The sequence below is a fragment of the Micropterus salmoides genome, unplaced genomic scaffold, assembly GCF_014851395.1.
Source record: "Micropterus salmoides isolate LMB-PRFRI ecotype aquatic unplaced genomic scaffold, ASM1485139v1 Ms_hic_scaffold_22, whole genome shotgun sequence".
Taxonomy (NCBI): Eukaryota; Metazoa; Chordata; class Actinopteri; order Centrarchiformes; family Centrarchidae; genus Micropterus; species Micropterus salmoides.
Genome location: NW_024041373.1, coordinates 11524253 through 11547367, shown reverse-complemented (window position 1 = coordinate 11547367; position 23115 = coordinate 11524253). Strand labels below are relative to the sequence as shown.

The window sequence follows — 23115 nt, the reverse complement described above, 5'->3', positions numbered from 1 at the left end:
GACCAGTTGCTAACGTTATCTGTTGCAAAATACTTTAGTTGTATGGCTTGCAACATTACTTCACCAAAATGCTGTAAATGCTGGTACCAGTATTACGTCAAAGTGTTGATTTTAGCCTGCAAGAAATGATGTAACGGTACGACACAAATGTGAAGTGTGTTTTTAAAAATAATAGTGATGCAAGGCAGGGGCGGCCAGCTAGATTAGCATGGATCTGGCATTGTTGGCTTTGCAGCTTTCAATTTAGATTTATGGTTGTTATACTGATACTTAGGTACTCAGCTTCTTCGCCGGTCTCAGTCGCTGTAATATATCCACATAATATACAATAATGCAACATAACAGTGCAGGGCAACACCACTGTGGAAGACCCATCCACTACTGTAAAGTTACTTACTGCGGTCTGGCTGTTACACTCATAATATTCAGTCTAGAAAGATACACAAAAAGTTAATAAAAAGCTGGCATGCTAGCTAACAGCGGTGTATTATGTCGGCTAAATGCGGTCAATATAACGTTATCATTCAACAAGCATGGATTAGTTCACCATCAAGCTGATGTAAATATTACTGTAACGTTAAAATACAGCATAAATATTTTAATACAATTATTTTTACATGTATATAAAGCATATTTCACATGCTTTGCAGTGTGTTAAAATAAGATACCAAATACCCTAGTATTAAGTGTATCAAAATAAACTACAAAATACAGTAGCCATGCCATGTACCATAAAAAACTACTGTATTTTTCTAATTCAAAAATACTAAAAATACTTTTCCAAGGTACCATGAAATCAGTTTGCAAACCTATCTATGGGCCTATTTGATTTATCCCTTCACCAGTACACTGACTCACAATGTGAGTGACAGACTGACTGACAGTTTGCTCAACTCTGAAACGTTTTATTGTAATTTTTCCCGTGCACAACTGATTCATATTTAACATAGGCTGGAAGTAGTAAGCTGATGTTAACTGTGAGGGCTGCTACTTGGGTCACATAGTAAGCTAGAACATTACGTAAACTGGTAAACAATTTAGCCTAGGCCACTAAAACAAACACCAAAACTTAACAGGAACTGTCAAGAACTGTAACAATTTATGCTTAAACATTTGATGGAAAGATACACACCTACATCTTACACAAATGGTTCAGAACACAGCAGCGTGTCTGGTTTTTGATCAGCCCAATAGGACTCATGTCACTCCATTACTCAATGACCTCCACTGGCTCCCTGTGGCCTCCAGAATCAAATTCAAGTCACTAATGCTTGCATACAGAGTGACTACTGGGTCTGCACCCATCTACCTAAACTCCATAATACAAACTTACGTTCCTTCTCGGCCGCTACGCTCCTCCAACGAACGCTGCCTGGCTCTGCCATCCCTTCACACTATTCTCATCTGTGACACCACGATGGTGGAACGAGCTACCACACGCCATCAGAGCAGGGGCGTCCCTCTCTAACTTCAAGAAGCTCTTGAAAACTCATCTCTTCCGAGAACACTTCCTCTTATAACACCTCTAACTCCTAACCTCTAACATGCACTTCCTGTGCTCTTCTTCTTCTATCCCCTACAATGATCTTGTATTGATTGCACTTTTTGTTTTGATTGCACTTTTTGCTAACTCTTACTTCCTTCCCTAGGTATCTACCCCATTGATGTGATATGTACTGTGAGCTCTTACTAGTACTTATTGCTGCTTGTATGTATTGTCAGTTGTAGATCTGTAGTTGATGCTCTGTTGATGCTTGTATGTTGTTCCTCAAATGTAAGTCGCTTTGGATAAAAGTGTCTGCCAGATGAGTAAATGTAAATGTACATGTTTCTTATCTTGACATTCTTCTTTGGGTCTGGATAAATGTTCTATTCTGACATTAAAAAGTCTGAGCAAATTACTGAGTAGATAGTCATCACGTAGACTTCTCACAAAGAATTTTACAGTATTTTAGTATTTTGATGCAAAATATGAAGCTATTTTTATCAACCCTATGAAATACAAATTACAAAACCCTATTTTGTATTTCAAGTATTTTTAAATACATGTATCATAAATACTGTCCATCCCTGAGTGGGAGTTTACCTGAGTTTCCAGCATTTAGTATGATGCTGTCTCCGGTGTGTCTGTCTCTGTTTTGACGCGTTTATTAGTTCGAGCATACGCACATGCCTGGGAAGATAGTGGTTGCAATCTGAACTGCTAGAGGCCACTGAAAACCACATTTACACTTCAACATGTTACATTTTGACCATTTACTGTTTTACAGTGAGTTATACCAGACTATTTCTTGGCAGGTACCAGTTGTAACGTAAGCAGATTCCCCTATTACCACATCTGAAGCTCACTAATTAACATGATATATCTAATTTGTTAAATACGTAGAATCACCAAAGGGAAAAAACTACTCACTGTGGCTTTACGACTATTTCCAGTCTTTATGCTAAGCTAAGCTAACATATTTACCTTTTTATAAGTGAAAAAGGTATCAATCTTCTCATCTAACTCAAACTAAAGAAATATGCATATTTTCCTAAATGTAAAACAACTCTTTAACATCTGGTCACCATAACATCCATGTTTCTGCAGAGTTAATTTTGAACATTGCATCTTATCAATCTGATGACTGACAGTGTAAGAGACACGGGACATTGAGACTTCTTCAATCATTCACATGTAGATATTTGAAAGCTATATGTAGAAAAATAGACTTGAAAGAGTCCTCTGTTTTATATACAGCTATCTTGTATGGCTTTACCATAATGGCATGCAGGAAAAACTAAGACAAGCCTGAAGATTTAACTACCTGAGTCATTTTCTCTATTCCTCTTGGTGAGACTGGGGGAGTAAAGGAAATTATTCAGATCTATGCATGAACAGGATGAAAATCAACTAAGTATAGATCCAGATCCAATTCACGCCTTATTGTAAAAGCGCTTTTTAAGACATTCCAATACTATATATACATTTATGTCATGTCTCATCATATTCACAGTGTAAGGGTGATGAGCGTGAGGAGAGAGCCGAGAGAAAAGGGAAAGAGGAGGGTTTTGGTGCAGTGTATGTGAAGTGAATGCAGAGATGACAAGAGAAAAAAAAGTGAGCAGCCTGGGAGGATATTAGATGTTGAAGAAGTACACCAGGAAAAGTTGAGCCCTTGGCTGAGAGAGGCCATTGATTTGGATTGGGCATCCATTTGGATATGAAGGGAGTCGATTTACTCCACTGCCTCTCCCTCTTCTGCTGCCAGCCCCTGTCCTTAGTTCCCTGCCTTTATCACTGTCTCCTGAACAGTTTAACTAACTAACATCTCCTTCATTGTCTTGCTGTTTACGAAAACATCACACCATCACATGGCTTTAAATCACAGATGCCTTGGAAGAGATAGCTGCTGGTAACAAGGACATTGATTGTGCAGCCTGACAAGGCAGTGCCGTATCCTCCGCGAACACCCGCCATCCATTAAACCGTGGCTATACATTTACTCCGAAATCAAGAGGAAACTCTACCTCTGTAAGCTTTTGGATCATACTTTGTTTTACAGAAAGAGCCATGTATCTGCAAAGAAGAAGTCTCCCTCAATGAAAACAGAAAATCCCCACAAAAGCTAAATCAGTGGAAGCGAGTGAATCCTTTAGGGTTTTGTTTTCCACTTCAGCATCTACGATTGACTTTTACTTTCAGTCTGAATCATTTTACATAATGTGCCCACGGGATAAAGCCATCCATATTTCGTCTCCCCCTCCACCTCCCTCCACTCCCTTTTACTATTTCACTTCAAACAAACATCAATTTACTTCTCATTTATTCTGTTTTACAAATACAAAAGTCTACATTCTGCATTAAAAGAGGAATTCACACAATGCAAGCCTTTATAATTTATTTTACTTGCAGACAGCTGTAAGCTTGAAAAAGAAGAGAGAGAGAGAGAGATTTGGAAGGTGCCTTTTTGTACGCTTCAAGTCAAAGTCTATGGCCGCCGGAGCATTTTTTGAGCTGATAAGAAGGCCAGTTCCTCTCTCACAAGCTTTTCATTCTTCAACTCTGCTCTTTTTTCCATCTCGAGCCATAGGAAATTACTCTTTGTAGCCTGTTGGCGTGGCACACTGTAAAACTGCCCCTCACTACAGCCCTGTCGAAATCAGCTACATTACAGCCATGCTTAGCTAAACTCTGCTTCCCACGCTTACCCCCAGAAATGAAATCAGTCAACTGAGGGTACAACTTAACTTGTGTCAAGAAAAAAATGGGGTTGGCACAATCAATGGAAGATATGGAATGGTGCAAAAAATGCATGAGAAGTATAATGCATAGATCAGGATGTGCTATATCATTCATTAATTACACCTGTCTTTGTTTATATCAGCATTCAATATGTACATTCAAATAAACTGGCAAAACCTCAGTACTATGAAGATTGCACTACATGCTTCCCTTGGCTCCTTTACAGCACAACATTTCAGCCGTATAAGTCTGATATATTAAGCGTGTATAACTATATAATACAGCTGCAGACTAACACTGATATTTAAGAGACCTTCAGTGATTTGCTCTGGGTCAGGTTTGAGGTTAATGAAATGGGTGATGGGTGGTCCCCATGTGTACAGATCAACTCGTGTTGACTCTGTGGTTCTCTCTTCATGCCATCATCATTAAATTCATCAACAAAACCATCGCCATCATTACCTGTATTATCACCACAGGCTTGTAATTCCAACCAAAAGGATCCCTAAAAAAATCATAGGTATCATGCATAACAAGTTACACTGGCAATCCATTTCAAAAGCCTTGTATTTTTTCTATGGCAATCAATAGGGGGGTTGTTACACAGTATGAGAATAAAGAGCTCCCATACTTTGTTTCCTGTCTCACTACATCCTCTACCTGGAGTTACTCGTCTCTGCCAGCCTGTTGTTCATGATACCGAGGGCGCCAACCCCCCCAGAGAAACCATTATGGCGTGAGCTGCCACAGACTGTCCTGGGATATCCATTGGCTGACTCAGACAGCTGCTTCTGCATGAGGGCCAGCGACACCTTGTTAGAGGCTGCCAAGTCTTTCATAGAGATCATCTCCCCTGAGAGTCTGCGTCCCTCAGTGTCACTATCACAAGGTCCATCGGAGTCAGGCGGCTGGCCAAACCGACTCTGGCGACCCTTAGAGCCCGGTCGGATGGCATTACGTCTGCCCAGGAGAGCGCTGGCCTTATTGCAGCGCTGGCAAAACAAGCAACTCATTTTCTCCAGCATCCAGTTGAGGACCTGCTTGATGACAATAGAAATGACATTGAAGAGTGAGTAGATGCAGCACACACCCATTAGCATGAAGAAGAAGTTGGCCACCCTGTAGAGGCTTTGGTATTTGTAAGCCGCGCTCTGGCTGCTGACAAAGTCCCCAAAGCCGATGGTGCTGAAGGTGACAAAGCAGAAGTAGAGTGAGTCTAAGTAAGCCCAGCCCTCCACTGGGGTGTACATGGCTGAAGCACAGCAGGATATAGTGATGGCTGACAGGCCGAGAATCAGCATCACATGGTACACGGAGGGCTTCCAGCCTGGCAGGGAGTAGGCCGAGAAGTCATGGCGGATGCCTGGTGGGAGTAGACCACTGTTCCTGATTCGCCGCTCCCTCACAGCCTTCATCACCACGGCCAGAAGTGTGATGATGCGCTCCAGGAAGAGGTTAAAGAAGAGGATGGTGGCAGCACAGCCTAGAAGCCCATAAAAGATCAGGAACACCTTGCCTGCAACTGTCACAGGCGTTGTCATCCCAAAACCTGCAGAGGCAGAAGAGAGATGTCAGACAGTTAGTCCCCAAAAACAGATTTTCACCTACAAGACGTCTTCAGTTTCCTCACAAGAAACTATATTCCTTATTAGAGACAAGTGAAGCAATGCGTAAAAGCAACCTCAAATGTAAATGAGGTTTTTAAAATGGGCTTAATTCATGTTCCCAAACATTTGTGCCATTAATGAAAAAATATACAGAAGAGGGGATTGAGTAGAGTACACACAAGTAATGTGCAGAAAATAATACTGGATAATCACTTGTGTTGATGCTGATAAGAGACTGTAAGCTTTCTCTGGAAGATGAGTGTATGTAAAGTCAACCTAATGGCCAGAGAAGATGATTAAAAAAAGTTTCTATGGGATAATTGAAAAAAAACAATGTTTTGCATTGCAAATAAAGTTGCATGTTGTATTGTAACAAAATGGCCACCTATGTGAAACCTGCATTACATTTATTAGCTGTAAACCAAAATAAAATGTTTGCCATATGGAAGGTCCTCTTTGCAAAGTATAAATGAAATGATAAATAACACTTCCTCCTTCACTGAAGGCATAGATTTTAAGTTGTCTCGTGTTATTATCATTTATTCAGGAAATTTAAATAGTACACTGACATAACTTCAGATAATGTTATAGTATATTTTAAAAACATTTTGCATTGTGTAAAGCCATGTGATACTGTTTATACAGAGTGTGTCTTTACTGTAGCCTGCTATTTATTGCTGTAGGTGAGAGAGGCAAAAAGGAAGGACATATGAGTTATATTGTGGGGAGAAAGATGCCAGAAATAAGCTTAGCTAAGCCCTTGGCTGTGTGGTTTGGCTTCCTGCTATCTTCTGATTTCTTAGTCAATTAGACTGAGTGTTCAAGCTGAGAAGAGGGTTATGAGGAGAGGATGGGAGAGGAGAGGAGAGGAGAGGAGAGGAGAGCTCTGCTGTTAACTTTAACTGATGAGTGTCTTGGTATTTGAGCACAGTATTGTTTCCTCTATAAGATCAAATCATTTGATAAATTCTGCCAGCACCACAACTGAACAAAGAAGGCTTCTATTTTTACTAAAGAGGAGCTGAAAAAAAAAAAAAAGAATAGATCATTTAGCTCAATATTTGACAGAAACAAAATAGTTATGTAGGGTTAATAGCAGTGGTTGCAAACCTTTTTGGCTTATGATGCCTTAAATGAAGTAATATCTATTTTCAAACCCTCATTACAGGTGATGGTTTGGACATTAGCTGAGCAGCAGTATAACCAGAAGGGCTTTTCCTACAAAGACAGTTTAATCCGAAGGCTTTTTAGATGCCAGAATAGGTGAAAGTATTGAGTATTTCACGAGAAACAAGACTAAAAGTCTACAACCATGCTATGAGGCTCTACTTAGGCACAGTGGTACTTTGAGCTAAATGCTAAAATCAGCATGTTAACATGTTCACAATGACAATGCTAATACGTTAATGTTTACCATGTTCTCCATCTTAGTTTAGTGTACATGCTAACATTTGCTAATTAGTTCTAAACACAAAGCTCAGCTGAAGATGATGATAATGTCAGTAGTTTTACAGATATTTGGTCATAACCAAAGTGTAGTAAAAATTTAAATATGACCTGATGATGGCACTAGATAAAAAGTCAGAGGATTACCAAAGTACTCGCAATTCATCCTGAGGTGATATGTCTGTACCAAATTTCAAGACAATCCTTCCAATACTTTTGCTCAAAACCAAAATTGTTAACCTCTTGGTGGTGCTAGAGGAATCATCAGGGGATCACCAAAGTCAGTAGGATACGTCTTCTGGAGACCATGAATGTCTGTACAAACTTTCATTGCAATCCATCCAATAGTTTGGACCAGAGTGGTGGACTAACCGACTGACCTTATTGCAACGACTAGAGCCATGCTAAAAAGCACAAAGTACAGCAAAGTCACATAAAAAAACTACTTATGTATATATAAGTATTATATATATTTACTGTACGCATTGTGCAAGCTGTTACACATGTACTTGGAAACTTTCTGACCAACGTTAATCACAACTCCTCATCTGCTGATATTTGATTTTTCATGTGCAGGTTTTCCACTTCGATGTGTATATATCATATGATTATATTATATTATGATATTTGTCTGCACACATAATAGTACACATACTTCTATCCCAGGGGCAATGTGCACACACATGCATGCACACGCTAACACACACACACACACACACACACACAATGGCATGCCCCTTATTCACAGAACAGCAGATGGTATATTTGTCAACAAATAAATACACGACATAAATCGTGCTGAAAGATCAACCAGTTCACTTCCAGGCCAAGGTTAATATATTTTTTCATCATGTCTATCCTCAATTTCAGTCTCCTGTCTTGGAGCATTAGGCCAGCGTTTTCCACCCTTTTCCCACCAACCTGTCTATAACCATTCTTGTCAGGTAATAAATGACATCAATATCTAGACAATACTTCCTTTATGATACCCAAAATGGCTTTTTTGACCTCATTTCTCGCATTCAGAACCACTCTCCTGTGGGTTTGCTGTTGACATGCCGGGTCATTTAGATCAACACTGATTGATACAGATTGTTTTATAGAGACAAGAGGGAATATAAGCCCTCACATATCCACACATGTACACACACACACACACACACACACACACACACACACACACACACACACACACACACACACACACACACACATTATGGCCTTAACACACATAGACTTGTGTAGGTTTTATACATTTATACCAGACATTGAATTATCTGGTTTTGTCAAAGATAGTGACAAAGTTCAGTGAGGGACAGTTAGGCACTTTTGGGTTAGAGGAAGGTGAGGGGCGGCGATTACCCAAATTAAGCCCTTCAGTAAAATCCTATTTCAGTGTTTCATAGTTAATTAATTAGTAGCCCAAGTCTAACCCAACTGAATAATAGGGAAAACAGATTACATCTACTCTGTGTGCGCAGAGACAGTCTTCGGCACCGTCTCTCATTACCAAGTAAATTACCTAAGAGAGGAAAAGGCACCAGGCATCGATTCAGTGTAGCATTTCAGAGCCATTACTCCAGACTACTGTGTCAAGACGCATTAGGGAAAACAGGACAATAATTAAAGCAAAAGACAGTCAAGATGCAAACACTGTGTGACTTTCCAGACAAAGACTTTGTCATTTTAAAAATTTAATCAATTTTTGCAAAATTGTTACGACTGAAATCAGCAGTCCAGACAAATGATCCTGCCGCTGACCTCTGTAAACGCTTTCTGCTCTTTCCACTCCGAAAACAATATGAGTCATTTCATTCAGCAGAACTTGATAAGGCAGGAAATCATATGTGTGCCAATCCAATTATAACAGAGCCCTGGGAGAATATTTATTAATTAACATTAAATAAAGAATGCTCAGCTCAACATAGAAAATTATGTTATGCTCTAATGATGCTTGCACACATAATCACACACTAGAGATTCAACCAGAAGGAACTCGATGGAAATGGTGCCATTAGTATCCATTAATTACCATTTGACAGTTTTAAGGGAAGAAGAAGAAGAAGAAGAATCTGATCTAATGGTTATCAGACTGTGGGAAACTGAAATAGGGGGAAAGTTAAAAACAGATTACTTACTTATTAAACAGACAGTTACTTGACTGTAGTGATTTTAAGTGTTTAGTTTATCACCTGCACTCAAGTTTGAATCACATGTGCTCTGGAGCAATTGGAGAGTTGCAATTGGAGAGTTGACTTAATTTAGACCAACTCTCTCCACTCATTACAGACCAATGGCAAATTGCAATGGCTCATTAAATTGTGTTGTAAAGTTGGGACGCAAACAAATAGCACAAATTATGGAAAATGTTGCTAACAGAAGTATTTACGGACTTCAAAAATGCCCTGTATTTCATTCGCTACACTTAAGAGACCATTAGCCTCAAAACAGTAATCGATAATCACATTTTTCATCAAAGAGCCACTCTGTACAAAATCTAAAACTCTCAGCGTGCATTTCATCTGAAGAGTCTACAGCACAAAAGAGTTAACACCAGCTATTAAATCTAAACCTATAAAGTGCACTTTTCAAACTATCCTCGAGCTGTCATGACAATATGCAAGATCTGTTGAATCATGTAATCACAGCAGAGTTACACAGATTCTAAGCCATTTTCACAAGTGGAAATGCTCCATAAGGTTAAAGGACAAGGCTGGCAATATTCTTTGTTTTTGTTACAGTCAACAAATCTCAGGAAAAAAACAAATGTGTCTCAAGACTTTGCATCTTTCCAACCCTGTCTGTGGCATTCAGCCTCAATCCCATTAGTTCCTAGCAAAGACTTCAAAGGCTATAATCAAAATGTGGATAATAACAATGGATCAAATGGCCATGTGTAATGGAAAAGGTGTTGCTTGTACTGATGATCCACAGAGAATTAACACACAACTCTGCCCTTCCTCTCAGCTCTCAGTTTTAGCATCTTTTGGCTGATTGTTTTGGTTTTCTGGGCTGCAACTTTACAGTTCTGACTAGCCAGACTCATGACTCCAATTAAATAATAATGTTGCTCTGCTGGATGTGTAAATGAGCAACTGTTTGCTAGTAAGTTCATCATATCAACTAACAACTTTCAAACTTTCAGCTGCAGATTTGGTGCACTAGCGAGTATTAGGGCAGCAGGACTGACTCAAAATAAACTCCAGTGCACATGATCATTTTAATGAAGGAACATGTCACCCAGTGCAACAGTGTGACTCTATGACACAGAGGAAGAAGGGTTTTGGTCTTTACATGGGATTGTTGACAGAAAAAACTATAGAACATGTAAATGTAAATGTAACATCACCCGACTCATCTGTCATTTCTAAAAGGAAACATTTGTGAACAGTCCAACTAGCAAATATGTTATTTTATCGTCAATTTAAAATAAAGTAACGATGAAATAATCTATTTAATACTTGGTATGTTTAGTAGAGTTGTTGGAGTTTTCAAATAGCTCACCTTGGAGCTTATTTATACTTGTTCAAAGCTTCATTGACAACTTTTATAAAACAAAGGTCCTGAAAAAGACATATTGATTCATTTACTGCAAAATAGCATCACAAGGCCAGCTATTATAAAGCTGAGTACATTTTAGTCTCTTGTTAGAGAAGCATTTAGTGTCAGTGACCTCTGCTGATAATTGAGGGAACAGATGGATAGATAGAACTAATCGACGGTGACTTAAGAACACACACAATACAGAAGAAACATACAGTAGAGTACAAGTGGCTTGAAGCACATTATGAATACCAACATTAGAATAAAGGGTGACTATAAGGCTGACTCACAGTGATGTTTTCATGTTTGAATGAAGGGCATGCACTGTACTTTCACTTGTCTCTCTAAGCATCTGAAGTTCACTGTGTGTCATTGAGGACAATACCCCCCCCCCCCCCCACACACACACACACACAGCTCCCAAAAGGCCTGAAAATGGACCCAAAGATCCATTATATGACTGTTTTGCAAACCAAAAATCAAATCTCTGTCTCCTATTGCCTCCCAATGTCCCCAACTAATAAGCTTAAAAAACAAGCTCCCAGTCAAACCAACTGCATCCCACTAGTGGGAATAGTCTTAAATTGGCCTGATCTAAGCAGCAGCAGAAGACGCCACGTCCCACTGATGACTGTGTTTCTGTGACGAACAGGAAATAATTAGTCATGGGGTGGCGTGGCAGGGGTCTGCAGAGAGGACAGAGGGCTGAGGAAGCATCAACATGGCCAGACCTGAGACATCATCACCACACCATCTGCTGAGGATCTGTCAGGATTGCTGGCAGACTGAATAATAATAGGAACATTCATGCTTTGTGGCACTTTTACAGAAATCTGATGCTAATATGGGTCACATACATGACAAGTTGCAGCTATGTTGTTGTGTCTGTGCACTGCAGGCACGCAATAAACAAAGGCCATACTTAAAAAATAAAAAGGCCAAAGCCTACATATGCAACAATATTTCTATGGGACCCAGAAGCAAAACAGCGTGGTTTCGAATTTCACACCCAGCTCACTCACACTCAATAAAGGCGATACATTTTATGGTAGCTGTTCTGCATGTCAAAGCATTGATAATGAGTGCTGCATACTACACATGGCTGTGCAATAATTAGAAATAATGGACTGAGATAATTACACAGGGTGGATTCAAATATAAATTACAACAGCTCAGAGGTATACACATTGCGAGAAGTAACAAGGTAACATCTACAGAGCAACACAAACCTCTTCAATAAAAACTAGAACACATTTTTTCCAGATTTTGTGATTGGTTTGGCTCCTCCGTAACTGAGCCAAGTCTGGTGTTTTAAATTGTATCTCAGCACTTAATTCACTGGCAAAGAGAGCTGGGAGGATTGATGATGCCGCCGCTGTCTGTATTGACTTATTGTCAAAAAAAAAAATATGCTGCATTGTCTTTGGATCTGTGCCAACATTTATTCTCCATTTTTCGATCTGTTTTTTCATCTTCGCAGAGTTTTAAAATGACCGAAAAGACTCCAATTTGCATGAAATCCACTAGTTAATTAGAATTAAGATTCAAGTGGCCTCATTTTGTCCATCTGCAAACGGTAACAGATTTCGTCCTTTCATGTGACTGAGAAGTCATTCTCTCATCAGATTAATAGCTTCTCCCTGAATGATCTAAAAGCTATGTCCTTTTATCTTCTACTGTATGCCCAGTCAGTGTTTGAATAAAAGCTCAGCTACATAATGCCCTCTTATATTATTCCCCAAAGTAAACACACCTGTTCAGGTGGAGCTTTTGAACCACTGCTGCCCTCAGATCAGTAGGATAAGCCCCCATGTTTAGTATAATATAATAATACAAATTTGGTGCTCGTGCTGTATCATGGTAACGCTACATTAAATGCACTGTATGTCTTTCATAGCTGCTTCAGATTTTTAGCCATCACATGAAAACAGTCGAATCAGATGCCAGCTGGAAATGAATGCTTCAGGTTCAGCAGACATTCAATTTAATGGGTTTTCATTACTGCTAATGTGAAAGCCCCTGAAGTCCCTGAAATTTGCGGCTGTGCAAAAACCTGATTCCTGTCGGAGACTGCTAAACTTCTGACAATTGCAATATTGATTGGGGATCATATATGGCTTACTGCCTCAGCAAGATGAGGAGGCAATGCTCTGTTGCTCACAATTAAATTACGTTTTACTTATTATTAACTGAATGCCCTCCTATGACTCTGAGACTGTCTGACTCTGCCAGAGGCTGCCAGCCCGGAGGTAGCCAAGTAATCTGTGAATGTTGGCAAAATATATATATTTCAGCACATTCAGCTACGTGTGATCCCGGTGGTTTCCGAAAATAATAATTCTTTCATTATAAAAAATCTAAATGTATGCCAAATGAATGTTAGAGAAGTAGGTCTGTTACATGAATGATTGAAATTCTTTGCTGGTTGGCAGAAATAAATAAAGCATTAGCTCAGAGCTGTTTGGGGGCAAAACAGTTAATCTCCAGTCAGTCCAGCTGATCTGCTCAGTTGTCATTGTGGATTCACTGACAACTGAGGAGCTCACATGGTTTTACTGAAGTAAACACATTTTTCTCGAGAGTGCTGTTTCCTCTAATCCAAACAGACGTAAACCTCAACATGAGTGCCCAACAAGCTCTAGTGTTTTGTCAGTTCTCTTGAATGTGTAACATTCAATGGCCATGACAACCACTAGTGTGCAGTCCATGATCTCTCAAGCTTCAGGCATGACATAGTGCTCTTTCAAATCTTTCAGCTTGTAATATAATCATAATGATCAAGCATCTTACTGATCTAAGGTCAGGCTCAAAAGTCACGTGTTTGTCTCTCATGAGTTATGACGTTATTGGGTATGCTCTGTTTAGAAAGTTTTGAGCAAGGCTCACAGAAATGTAATTTTATCAGCGGGTGTGAGAGGATGAATTTGTTTTTCAGTATGTTTCATGCATTAAGCATGTCCTCCTGCCTCTCCCTGCTCTCACACAAGCTGCCCCTCCTTCACAGAAAGAGACAGAGGGACGGCTGCCAAATCACACTGTTCGCCAACTTGCTGTTAGCTTAACAACATTAACATTGATAACTGTCTATAGCCATGACCCCAAAATGCAGGTAAATGTGCTACTGGTGCAGGGGGGGAATTGCTATGCAGCCTTTCTGCCACATTGCGACGCTTTGCCACTGCAAGTGTGTGATTTTACTGCGTCAAAGGTTGCCGATGATCCAAAGATTCAAGAGAGGGACTTTTCTGCTTACGGGGGAAAGTTTAAACTCTCATAGCTGCAAGTCAGCGTTAACATCAGCACCAACGCAAATTGGGTTGTCAGAGAAACTGATGATGATCAAAATATTAACACCAGAAGAAAATCAAAAATGGCTGTCAAAATTTGCACTGATAGGAAGCAGGTCAGAGCACACAGAGTTTATCCCCACTCTACCTTGCCGGTGCAAAGAGCAGAATCAGTGAAATGCTAATTACTTTGAGGAGGAAGAAGACCGGAAAATCTGCTGTGTCCTCTAAAATGATCTTGGTATCACTTGGCCATGATGATTTGAGTCTGTGAGTTACTGTACGTAGGCGAGCACACGCCTTAGCAAGTCACGGCAGATTTATGACCCACTGTGACAGAGCGCAGAGATGCGTACAGCCATTCTGTATAGCACCAGTTAACTAAGACAGGGATTTATTATAAGTCTGTGCCTCTCAGCAGGTTCGCACACACACATTTCCACTCCACAACAGGAATCATCCAGTTAGAAGGGCAACTGTGAGAGGGGCAGAAATGGTGGGATAAAATGTTTTTCAAGCAGCCATTTGTTATCTGGAAAATAATATTTTTATTTCTTTGACATTTAAGGCAGGTGATTGCTGAGTTCAGTGATTGTCAATTTTACCACTTGTTGTTATATTGTTTTTATTTACTGCATGGTTCTGAGAATGACTGCCTGCTGCAGCTAGAAATATGGTTGGTGAGAGTGGTGAGTGTGAACCAAAATTCACTAAAACCATTTGAATGAAAGAAATGGCAGAAGGTAGGTATATGAGGTATATTACACAGCAACACATTTAATTTAGAAGTAGTCTTATGGACCTTATATTCAGCAATGGTGCAATTTGGCTCCCCTTCCTCAATGGGGACACAATTCTGTGTGCTGAGCGTCTGGACTGCACACAACCTAAAGAGACCCCCAGTGCCTTTCATGTGACTGAAGGCCCTCTGTTTTCCGTTTTTAACAGTGACATTTCCCCTGAGTCTGTGATTTCACAGAGCAATCCAGGAGATCTAAAGAGAGGGAGTCATACTGACCAGCTTCAAATGTTGCGTAAAATGAACTGTAAAGTGATCCTCATCTTATTATGTAATGTAATGCTTGTGCAGTATGAGCAGGCTGTAACGCAACTGCAATCTTGTCCCACAGAAAGTCACTGTTTTGAGTGTTAAAGAAATTACAAAAGATTGAATGAATGAATCCAAAAAAATGAGTGCACCGTGGTAGCAGCAGAGCATTTAGATGTCAGATAGGTGTTAGACAGGAGTCAGCGCTGTCTGGGATAGTCTCGCAATGGTGCTGAAGTGAGAGACAGAAGGCAAGAACAAGTCTGAAACGTTGCCGCGCACAGATGAATCTACTTTCACAGATTGCAAACCTTTCCCACCCACCTTGTGAAAGTCCATTTATAACACACACCAACAGTAACAACAACACAGATGGTTTTGTCCCAGCGAGCCAGCACCGGGCGGTTAATCTAAATAAGAACACGACATCAAAGCAAAAACACAGCCTGCCTTCAGGAATCCACGCTGTCTGTCATGTGACATTTCAAACTGCTTAAATGCCAAAAGCCCACTCTGCCAGTCTGAGGTGACATTGTCTTGTAACCTCAGGGCCATGTGGATAGCAAGTAAAGTACCGCGAACTAATTCATTCTGCAGTTTCAGCCCAGATACATAGTCCCTGGTCAGACAAGCGTGTAATGGTTGCACAGACCTCACACAAGCGCTCCTCAGTCAGACTCTGCTGCCAAATCAGCACTTTTTAAATTGGCACAAGAAGATGAAGAAGATAACACCCACTAAACCATTAGGCCTGATTGTTTACTAACACTGCACAGTATGTAATGAGGGAGAGGGCATGGGTAATCATACTTTTTTCTTCATCTTTCCCTATGATCATGACATAACAAGCTTGTCTTTTTCTTCAGTCAACAATATTAGAATTTCTTCATCACAACACAATTTAAGAACTATATATAATGTCAGAATCTGATCTCCAGTAATTACTTTTCGATCACAGCAAATCAATTCTTACATAATGATTACAAGATTATTTGGCAATAATGAGAATACAACACCTGACAAACAATTACACGCATGTCCTCTCTTGCCTTCTGTAGTGAAGGGATTAAATCAGATGTATTGTTCATTAACTGGACTCTAGACTCTGCTGGACAGGTGTTGAGTTTCACTAAATTTGGAAGGATGATGCATCTTTACATACTGTGGGGTAACACTGGTTTGCCTGATTGGAGCTATAAAATGAAATAATTTATGCACATTAACTTGATATCCCAAAAAAGATCTGGAACAATTCTAAGGTCAAATTCCGCAAAGTTGGAGGAATTATGCATTTTGGCACTGTGTTTTGGCTTTTACGGCACACTGTTTCCTGACAAAGGCACTATAGTGTTATCCATCCATCCACCCATCGTCAACCGCTTATCCTGCGTACAGGGTCGCGGGACTATAGTGTTATAACAGACCATATTTCAAACTGCTATCCCGTTTCTGGCAAAATTTGAAGTGAAGTTACATTCTTGCACTGTGTTCTGAGGTTAAAAAAACCACATATATTAGCTCAATGAGGTTGCTAAGGTCAAGTATAAAACACTTAACTCCTACAAGCTGAGCCCATTTGACAGAACTGACTGGCCAAATACACCTACTGGAAGTGTACACAACAACACCTCTACAATGAGCTCTGCAACAAATGCTACTGTAAAGTTTTTAATGTTAATAATGGTCATGCTCTGTCTACCTAAATGACAAAATTAATTCTCAATGCATACCACAATACATATATGACCGTTTCCCTAAAAAACATATATGATGATATATATATAATATATATGTATGTATATAGTTTGAGTATCAGACCTTAACTACATTAAGTAAGTCACATGATGTTAAACATGTGTTTTAAAGGTTTCAAAACATCTTGCTGAAGGATTTCAGTTGAAAATTAGCCAGCTGATAACATTGTCACATTTACAGTAATTTTGATAAATGTGTGTTGTCCTTATAAATAAATGAAATGAAATTAATATGGTTAACGTTGTGAAACATAGTTAGTTTTAGGTAGCGAAACTACTTGGTTAGGTTACGAAAACTTCGTGGTTTGGGTTAAAATTAATACATTATGTAAATCACATGACATAAGTAAGTAGTACTATTTAACTTAAAACTCTAAATAAGTCAGCGTTGACTTGGTTTCACACAGGGCTCGAGTCCTTTCTCACTCATTATACTACATCACCTGACTTTCTCCTTTGCTACCGTCAAACAGCCACTTGAGGCTGCGGTCTAACAACAAATGTAAATATGGGTCAAACAACATGTTTGACCGTTTTAACAGCATCTATTCAGAATCATGTTTTCCGGTGACGCAATGAAAGCCCTATATTCACTCTTATTTTAGCTCGGCTTTGGTCTCCACTCCAACTCCTAAGGGAAATATCTGGCTGATAAATGCTCCACTATGTTCACCAGCAAGTCGCTAACTTTGTGTGTCTGTAGTTTGGTGCTGGGCAGGTAGTGTACAGTGTTTTTGCTGAAAGCAGCAACGTCACTTGACAGTAAACCAAAATAAAGTTGTGGGCAATAAAACCAAAACTGAGCTGAAAGAGGATAAAACGCTCTGTAAAGTTGAGGGGGAACTGCAGATTTAGATGATAACTCTGCAGGGTTTGCCACTATGAAAGAATAGAAAATACCATTGAGTTGTTTAAACACCTCTCTTACAGTGTCAATATAAACTGTAAATTAAAGATTAAGTTAACGCTAATGAGGCCACTTTGATTAAAATATCACATTTCAACCTGGAGTCAGTGGTTTGTGTCTTGGTAGAGATGATGCCTGTCCAAGAATATCCTGAGGGAGGAGCACCCTGTCATCTTGCTGCAGCACAGCTCTGTACAGCCAGGGTTTAGCAGGATTTCATCTTCTCTTAACTCTTCTCTGCCCAGTCTCGGACATTTCTCCTCATTTTGCAAGTTGTGGACTACATGGATGTTAACACTGGCCTCATTTAGAGATAAAACTGCATGAGGGTTTGTTTTGTGCTGTTTGTCAAAATGTCCTGTTTGCCTCGTCTGCCTTTGTGACTTCTCTGAGTGGGCGAGTATGAGTGTGGAGTTAGAAGCTGCATTGTCTGCCAGGGGCAAGACAAGGCAGGACAGAGCAGATCCCCAGGAATAAATAGCCCAGAACACAATCCAGATCTGCAGCTGAATATTACATGGAAAACTGCTGAACAGCTAATTGCCCTAACTGGCTCGTCCCACTCAAACTCAACAAGTTAAAAGTCTCAGATCAGACAGTCATCACTAAGTACACTCGATTCCCAGACAAGTGTTCTCCCTTGGAGCACTTCAAAACTTAAAAACATTTCTACAAAATGTCATTGTAGCAACTTACAATGAGACCTACAAGTTCACAAACAGCTACAGAGAGCTGCCCTAATTGGCAGTCGTCAGCCATCAATCAGCCTTGAGGGTTATAAATAGCTTTCGTATTAATAGAAATTCTGTTTACTGTGCGGACTCTTGTGCCCTCTTTAACGAGCATGCAAACAGTAAAGCTGCATCGGAAAATGTAGGGCAGGACAACACAACCAAGAGTCGGATGCTGACACAAACAAACTCTTCCAACGGATCCAATGCTTAAACAAGATGACACAAATAACGAAACCAAGACTAAGAGTGTGCAGCCATGCACCAGACAACATGCTAACATGCTCAGAAAGGCAAATGTTGACGCTTAAACATATTGGTATTTTTGGATCTGGAGACTAGGTCTGGAGACTAGATGGCGCCTACTCTCTTGCATGAAAATGCTTGCTGAGTGCAAAAGCCAAAACATTTTTCTAGATTCCGGGTTTGCTTCTGCGTTGTGCAGGCCACTGCACATGTGCATTAGTGTTTCTCCCCATAGACTTTACACTGGGATAGGGTCACACAGTTTTTTTTCTAGGCCCTTGGAAAATATTTCAAATATAAAATCTCCATGGTTTAGAAATTCACAATTCAAAGGGTAGTTATTGACTTAGTTTGCAGTTTGAAGAGTCCAGTTTTTCAGAAGTCTCTTATCTTATAATGATGCTTTTTTAGCTGCAGGAGAAGTTTTTGTTGCAGTACCCGACGTGGCCACTGGCACAAATTGGCAGCAAGACTGAGTGGCAGGCCCAAATCCAGTTCTTCTTACACATCCTTGTGTTTAACAGGTAGTGTTTACCTTGGTCACTATCTTAATTTAGCATGTTAACATTCGCTAATTAGCACTAATGACAAAGTACATCTGAGGCTGATGGGAATGTAATTAGTTTTGTAGGTATATGTCATTAACCAAAGTATTGGACAAATTAGAATTTTGTTCCAAATTTCAAGGTAATCCATCTAATAGTTGTCTGAACATTTCACTCAAAACCACAAATGTCAACCTAATGATGGCGCTAGAGGAAAAGTCAGAGCATCACCAAAGCATTAGGATTCATCCTCTGGGGGCCATGAGTATCTGTACATAACTTTGTGACAATCCATTTTTAACATGTGTACAGGAAAACTTAGACCTGCTGGTAGTCGGTACATCCAATAGTTGTTGAGATATAGTCTGGAACAAAGTGGTCAACCAACTGACCTACCAACCAACAGACTGACTCTGCTATCCCTAGAGCCACCAGTATGGCTGAAACGTTGAGTTGAAAGCTGATTCTTGACCTTGGAAACAGCATTTTAGCCTTTTGCCTGCCAGCTGAGACATTTCCATGACAACCTGGCCACTGCAGAGAAAGATTGTTTGTTAAGATTAAAAATGCCAGAACAGCGTGGTGAGTTTGTTTTTGTCCACTACAATTTTCAGGGTCTGGAATAAACTTTCTAGGTCAACTTTTAAGCCAACATGGACAAGATGTCCTTGGAGTGCTCAGAAATTGTGTACAATTTCATGGCAACCGCATTGGAAACTCCCTTTGCAGAAGAAGATCCAGTGGACCTTGTGATAAGATTGTTTCGTTAAAAAAAAGGTCCTGAAAATGTAAATGACAGAATGTCAAAGCTGATTTTGACCATATTTTAGAAAATGGGATAGCTTCACTTCCATTCTTCAAAGCAATATTGTGGAGGCACATCAAGGGGAGCAAAGTGTCACTGCTGATTTGAAGCCTCTGCCACAGCAGAGTCCGAGAGCAGGAAGTGGTTGGGCGGAGTGTCTAGAGTGCGCAGGGGGATGCCACTCTGATAAAGAGTTGTGTGGGGAGGCCTCCAAATCCCTTTTATATCACCGGCTCACAAGCATGTAGAAAAAGTAGCACACAAGCCAAAGGAGTGGGGGGTTGGAGATCAAAGGGAGATGGAAATCCAGACAGAAATACATACGAGCAGAAGAAAAGACAAATACTGTAGACAGACATCTCACCCTTTTCTCCCTTTTTTTCCATGAGTCAGTTTATATGATCTGCTTGTCGGGGGAAGACTGCGCTGCTGACAAGTGGAGCACAAAGGATTTCAACCTGCCACAGACATGTACACAAACACAGCTGCTGTGGTTCCCCTCCATGTGAGTGGGTGAGGTGAGTGCAGGGGCTCCCTGGGAGCTCTGCATTTGTATATCTGAGAGCAGAAGGTGGAAGAGCAAGCAAAGCTCTCATGACAGGTCTACAGTAAATAAAGTTCTGACAGGTTTCCTGCTCATGTGCATCCAATTCTCCCTGCGCACACATATACAGCCATCAGTTTTCCTTATTACTCCCCTCACCACAGTTTCCAATTAATAGGAGGGGGCATTACTGTGTGTGTTTGTCTTGAGGGCAAGGTCAGAGGTGGACAGTTCCACAGTCCGTCAGCTCAAATGATTACTGGGAGAGTGTTCATTTGCATGATCACCCGTTCACACTCTTACACTCACTGCTGTAGCTCTCTGTCAGCGAGGGAGGGGCAGAGGGGTTAGTGGGTGTTTGGATCCATCAGGCATGCAGTGCACCACACCGTTGGCCCTCAGGGTGCCCTGCGAGGGACACTTGCTCTTTTCTGACCTATTGCACAAGCAAATGTTAAATGGGGGGAGCAGACGGGGCTTCTCATTGACATTCCTGTTGGTTTGAATGGAAATGTGGCAACAACAAAAAAAAGACTGCACCCATGGGTGCTGTCCTATGGCCAGGGATGAGTTTGCCATTCCTGGCAAGCAAGTCAGATGCGCCCCCCCCCCCCCCCCCCCCCGCCCCTCGCCAAAGTCCCTCAGCCAAAATGTAACACAAAAAACAAAAAAATGTTAATCTGTTATTCTGTATGAAAGCCAGTGGAAAGAAAGCAGCCTACAGGGATGGCAGCACCAGTCCTTTTGTCATCCAGACTGTCAGTAATGAGATGATTATTTAACAAACAGAAGACCCATTAATATTAACCATTCTCCAACTTATTTGTCTCGAATGTGGCTTTCTCACGAGGTCCCAAATATGATCGGAGGCTACCTAGACTCCTACAAAAGATCCAACAATTACTGTCTCAATGGTGTGAGCTGCTTATTATGCATTCTTGGAGTTTATTTTCTATCTATAAGCCTTCATGTGGGCTGGCTACATGTGGTTTACATGGAATAAAATACATGTTTTTCACCAAGTATTTAGATGACACCATGCCTGCAACCAAATGGCCCAAAGGGTCAGGGGAATCAGTGAATGCTGCATAGATCACCCACCTATAGTCGACACCACAGTTCCAACAAAATAAAAAGCCCCTGTAAAATCCCATCGTGGCCTCAGAGCATCAGCCCGGATCCCGGCGGCGATGGCAGCCTCGTACTCCCGCAGGAAGGAGTTGAGGTCCTGCAGGCTGATGTTGAAGGTCTCACTGAAGTTGAGAAGCGTCCCGTTCCAGCGGCCGTGAGCCCGCAGCTCCGAGGGCCTCTCTATGGCCGAGAAGACCGCAGCGCCGCACAGCAGGTACAGTACGATGAGGATGGCGAGCAGCACGAAGCGGCCGTTGTCCTCGTTGAAGTGCAGGGAGCGGCAGTCTTGCAGTCTTGCAGGCATCATCCAAATTTCAGCACCACTCGCGCGTCGGACAGCGACAAGCTCCACATCGGAGACGGCATTCACTCGTCTGCAGGTGTCCTCTGGAAGTCACAGTCCTGCTGTCTCACTGGACTTCTACGGGCAACATTTCCTCCAGTTAGCCCTCCACGTTGTCCCATTGTAGTTGTGAAGTGATATTATCTGTGGCGGAAAGGCGGAAAAGCAAAACGCTCCACTTGTGGATATGAGTCTCTAGATCCACTGAAGAGTTCATGATAAAAAGCTGCCGGCGCACAGTTTCATGATAAATGCATTTTCTCTCACAGTTGTGGCATTGCAGTTGGTGACAAGTGGACTGCAGCTTAAATCCAAACGGACGCGCGCAACGCTACTTTGTGCAAAATGCAAGCAGTGGTAGAAGTATCCCCTGCACCAAAATATATCTATACAAAAGACCACAATGAGGCTCGAAATTCTGCAAGTTACAGATGTATGTGTCGCAGGAAAGCCCCCTTTCCCGTTCTCAAATAAAGTAATCTATCCTCATGCTTGCTCGGTCTGGAGAAGTGTGGAGCTGCGGCTTTCATGTGGACGCTAGTTGCACATTGCATCCTATCAGTGCAAATGAGATGATCACTGCTGTGGTGAGACTAAAGTACATTCTCACCGCTGTCTAAGAAGGGCAGCAGATGAAATAAGACATTATGGTTTTCCATTTGGCTGAGGAAAAGCAGTATTCCCGTCCTTGGTTGAGGTAGTCCTCAGATAACGGCAGATTTGCATTTTATCACTTAAGTGCAGCCGTGTTGCCTTGTGCCATGCGCAATGAGGAAACTCACTGGTTACTCACTTTCAGCACCGTGGGCTCAAATGCTGAAGCAAAGGTTCACTCTTGATCTAAGCTTCTTCAAAAGTTCCTAAAAGCAAACACGGAGCCAAGGGCACAGTCATAATCACGAATTAAGAAAAATTCAATTGTGGAAAAGGTTGCCAGATCCAGAAGAAGCATT

General features: G+C 41.0%; 1 protein-coding gene across 1 annotated transcript; it reads right to left on the bottom strand.

Moving 5' to 3' along the window:
* Nucleotides 1–1722: 1722 nt before the first annotated feature.
* kcnk12 (potassium channel, subfamily K, member 12) lies at nt 1723–22703 on the bottom strand. Its single transcript, XM_038736854.1, has 2 exons — nt 21790–22703; nt 1723–5774 (listed from the first exon to the last, which is right to left on the bottom strand). Exons 1-2 carry the CDS (start codon nt 22124–22126, stop codon nt 4882–4884), a joined length of 1230 nt encoding a protein of 409 aa, XP_038592782.1. The 5' UTR covers nt 22127–22703; the 3' UTR covers nt 1723–4881.
* Nucleotides 22704–23115: the final 412 nt, after the last annotated feature.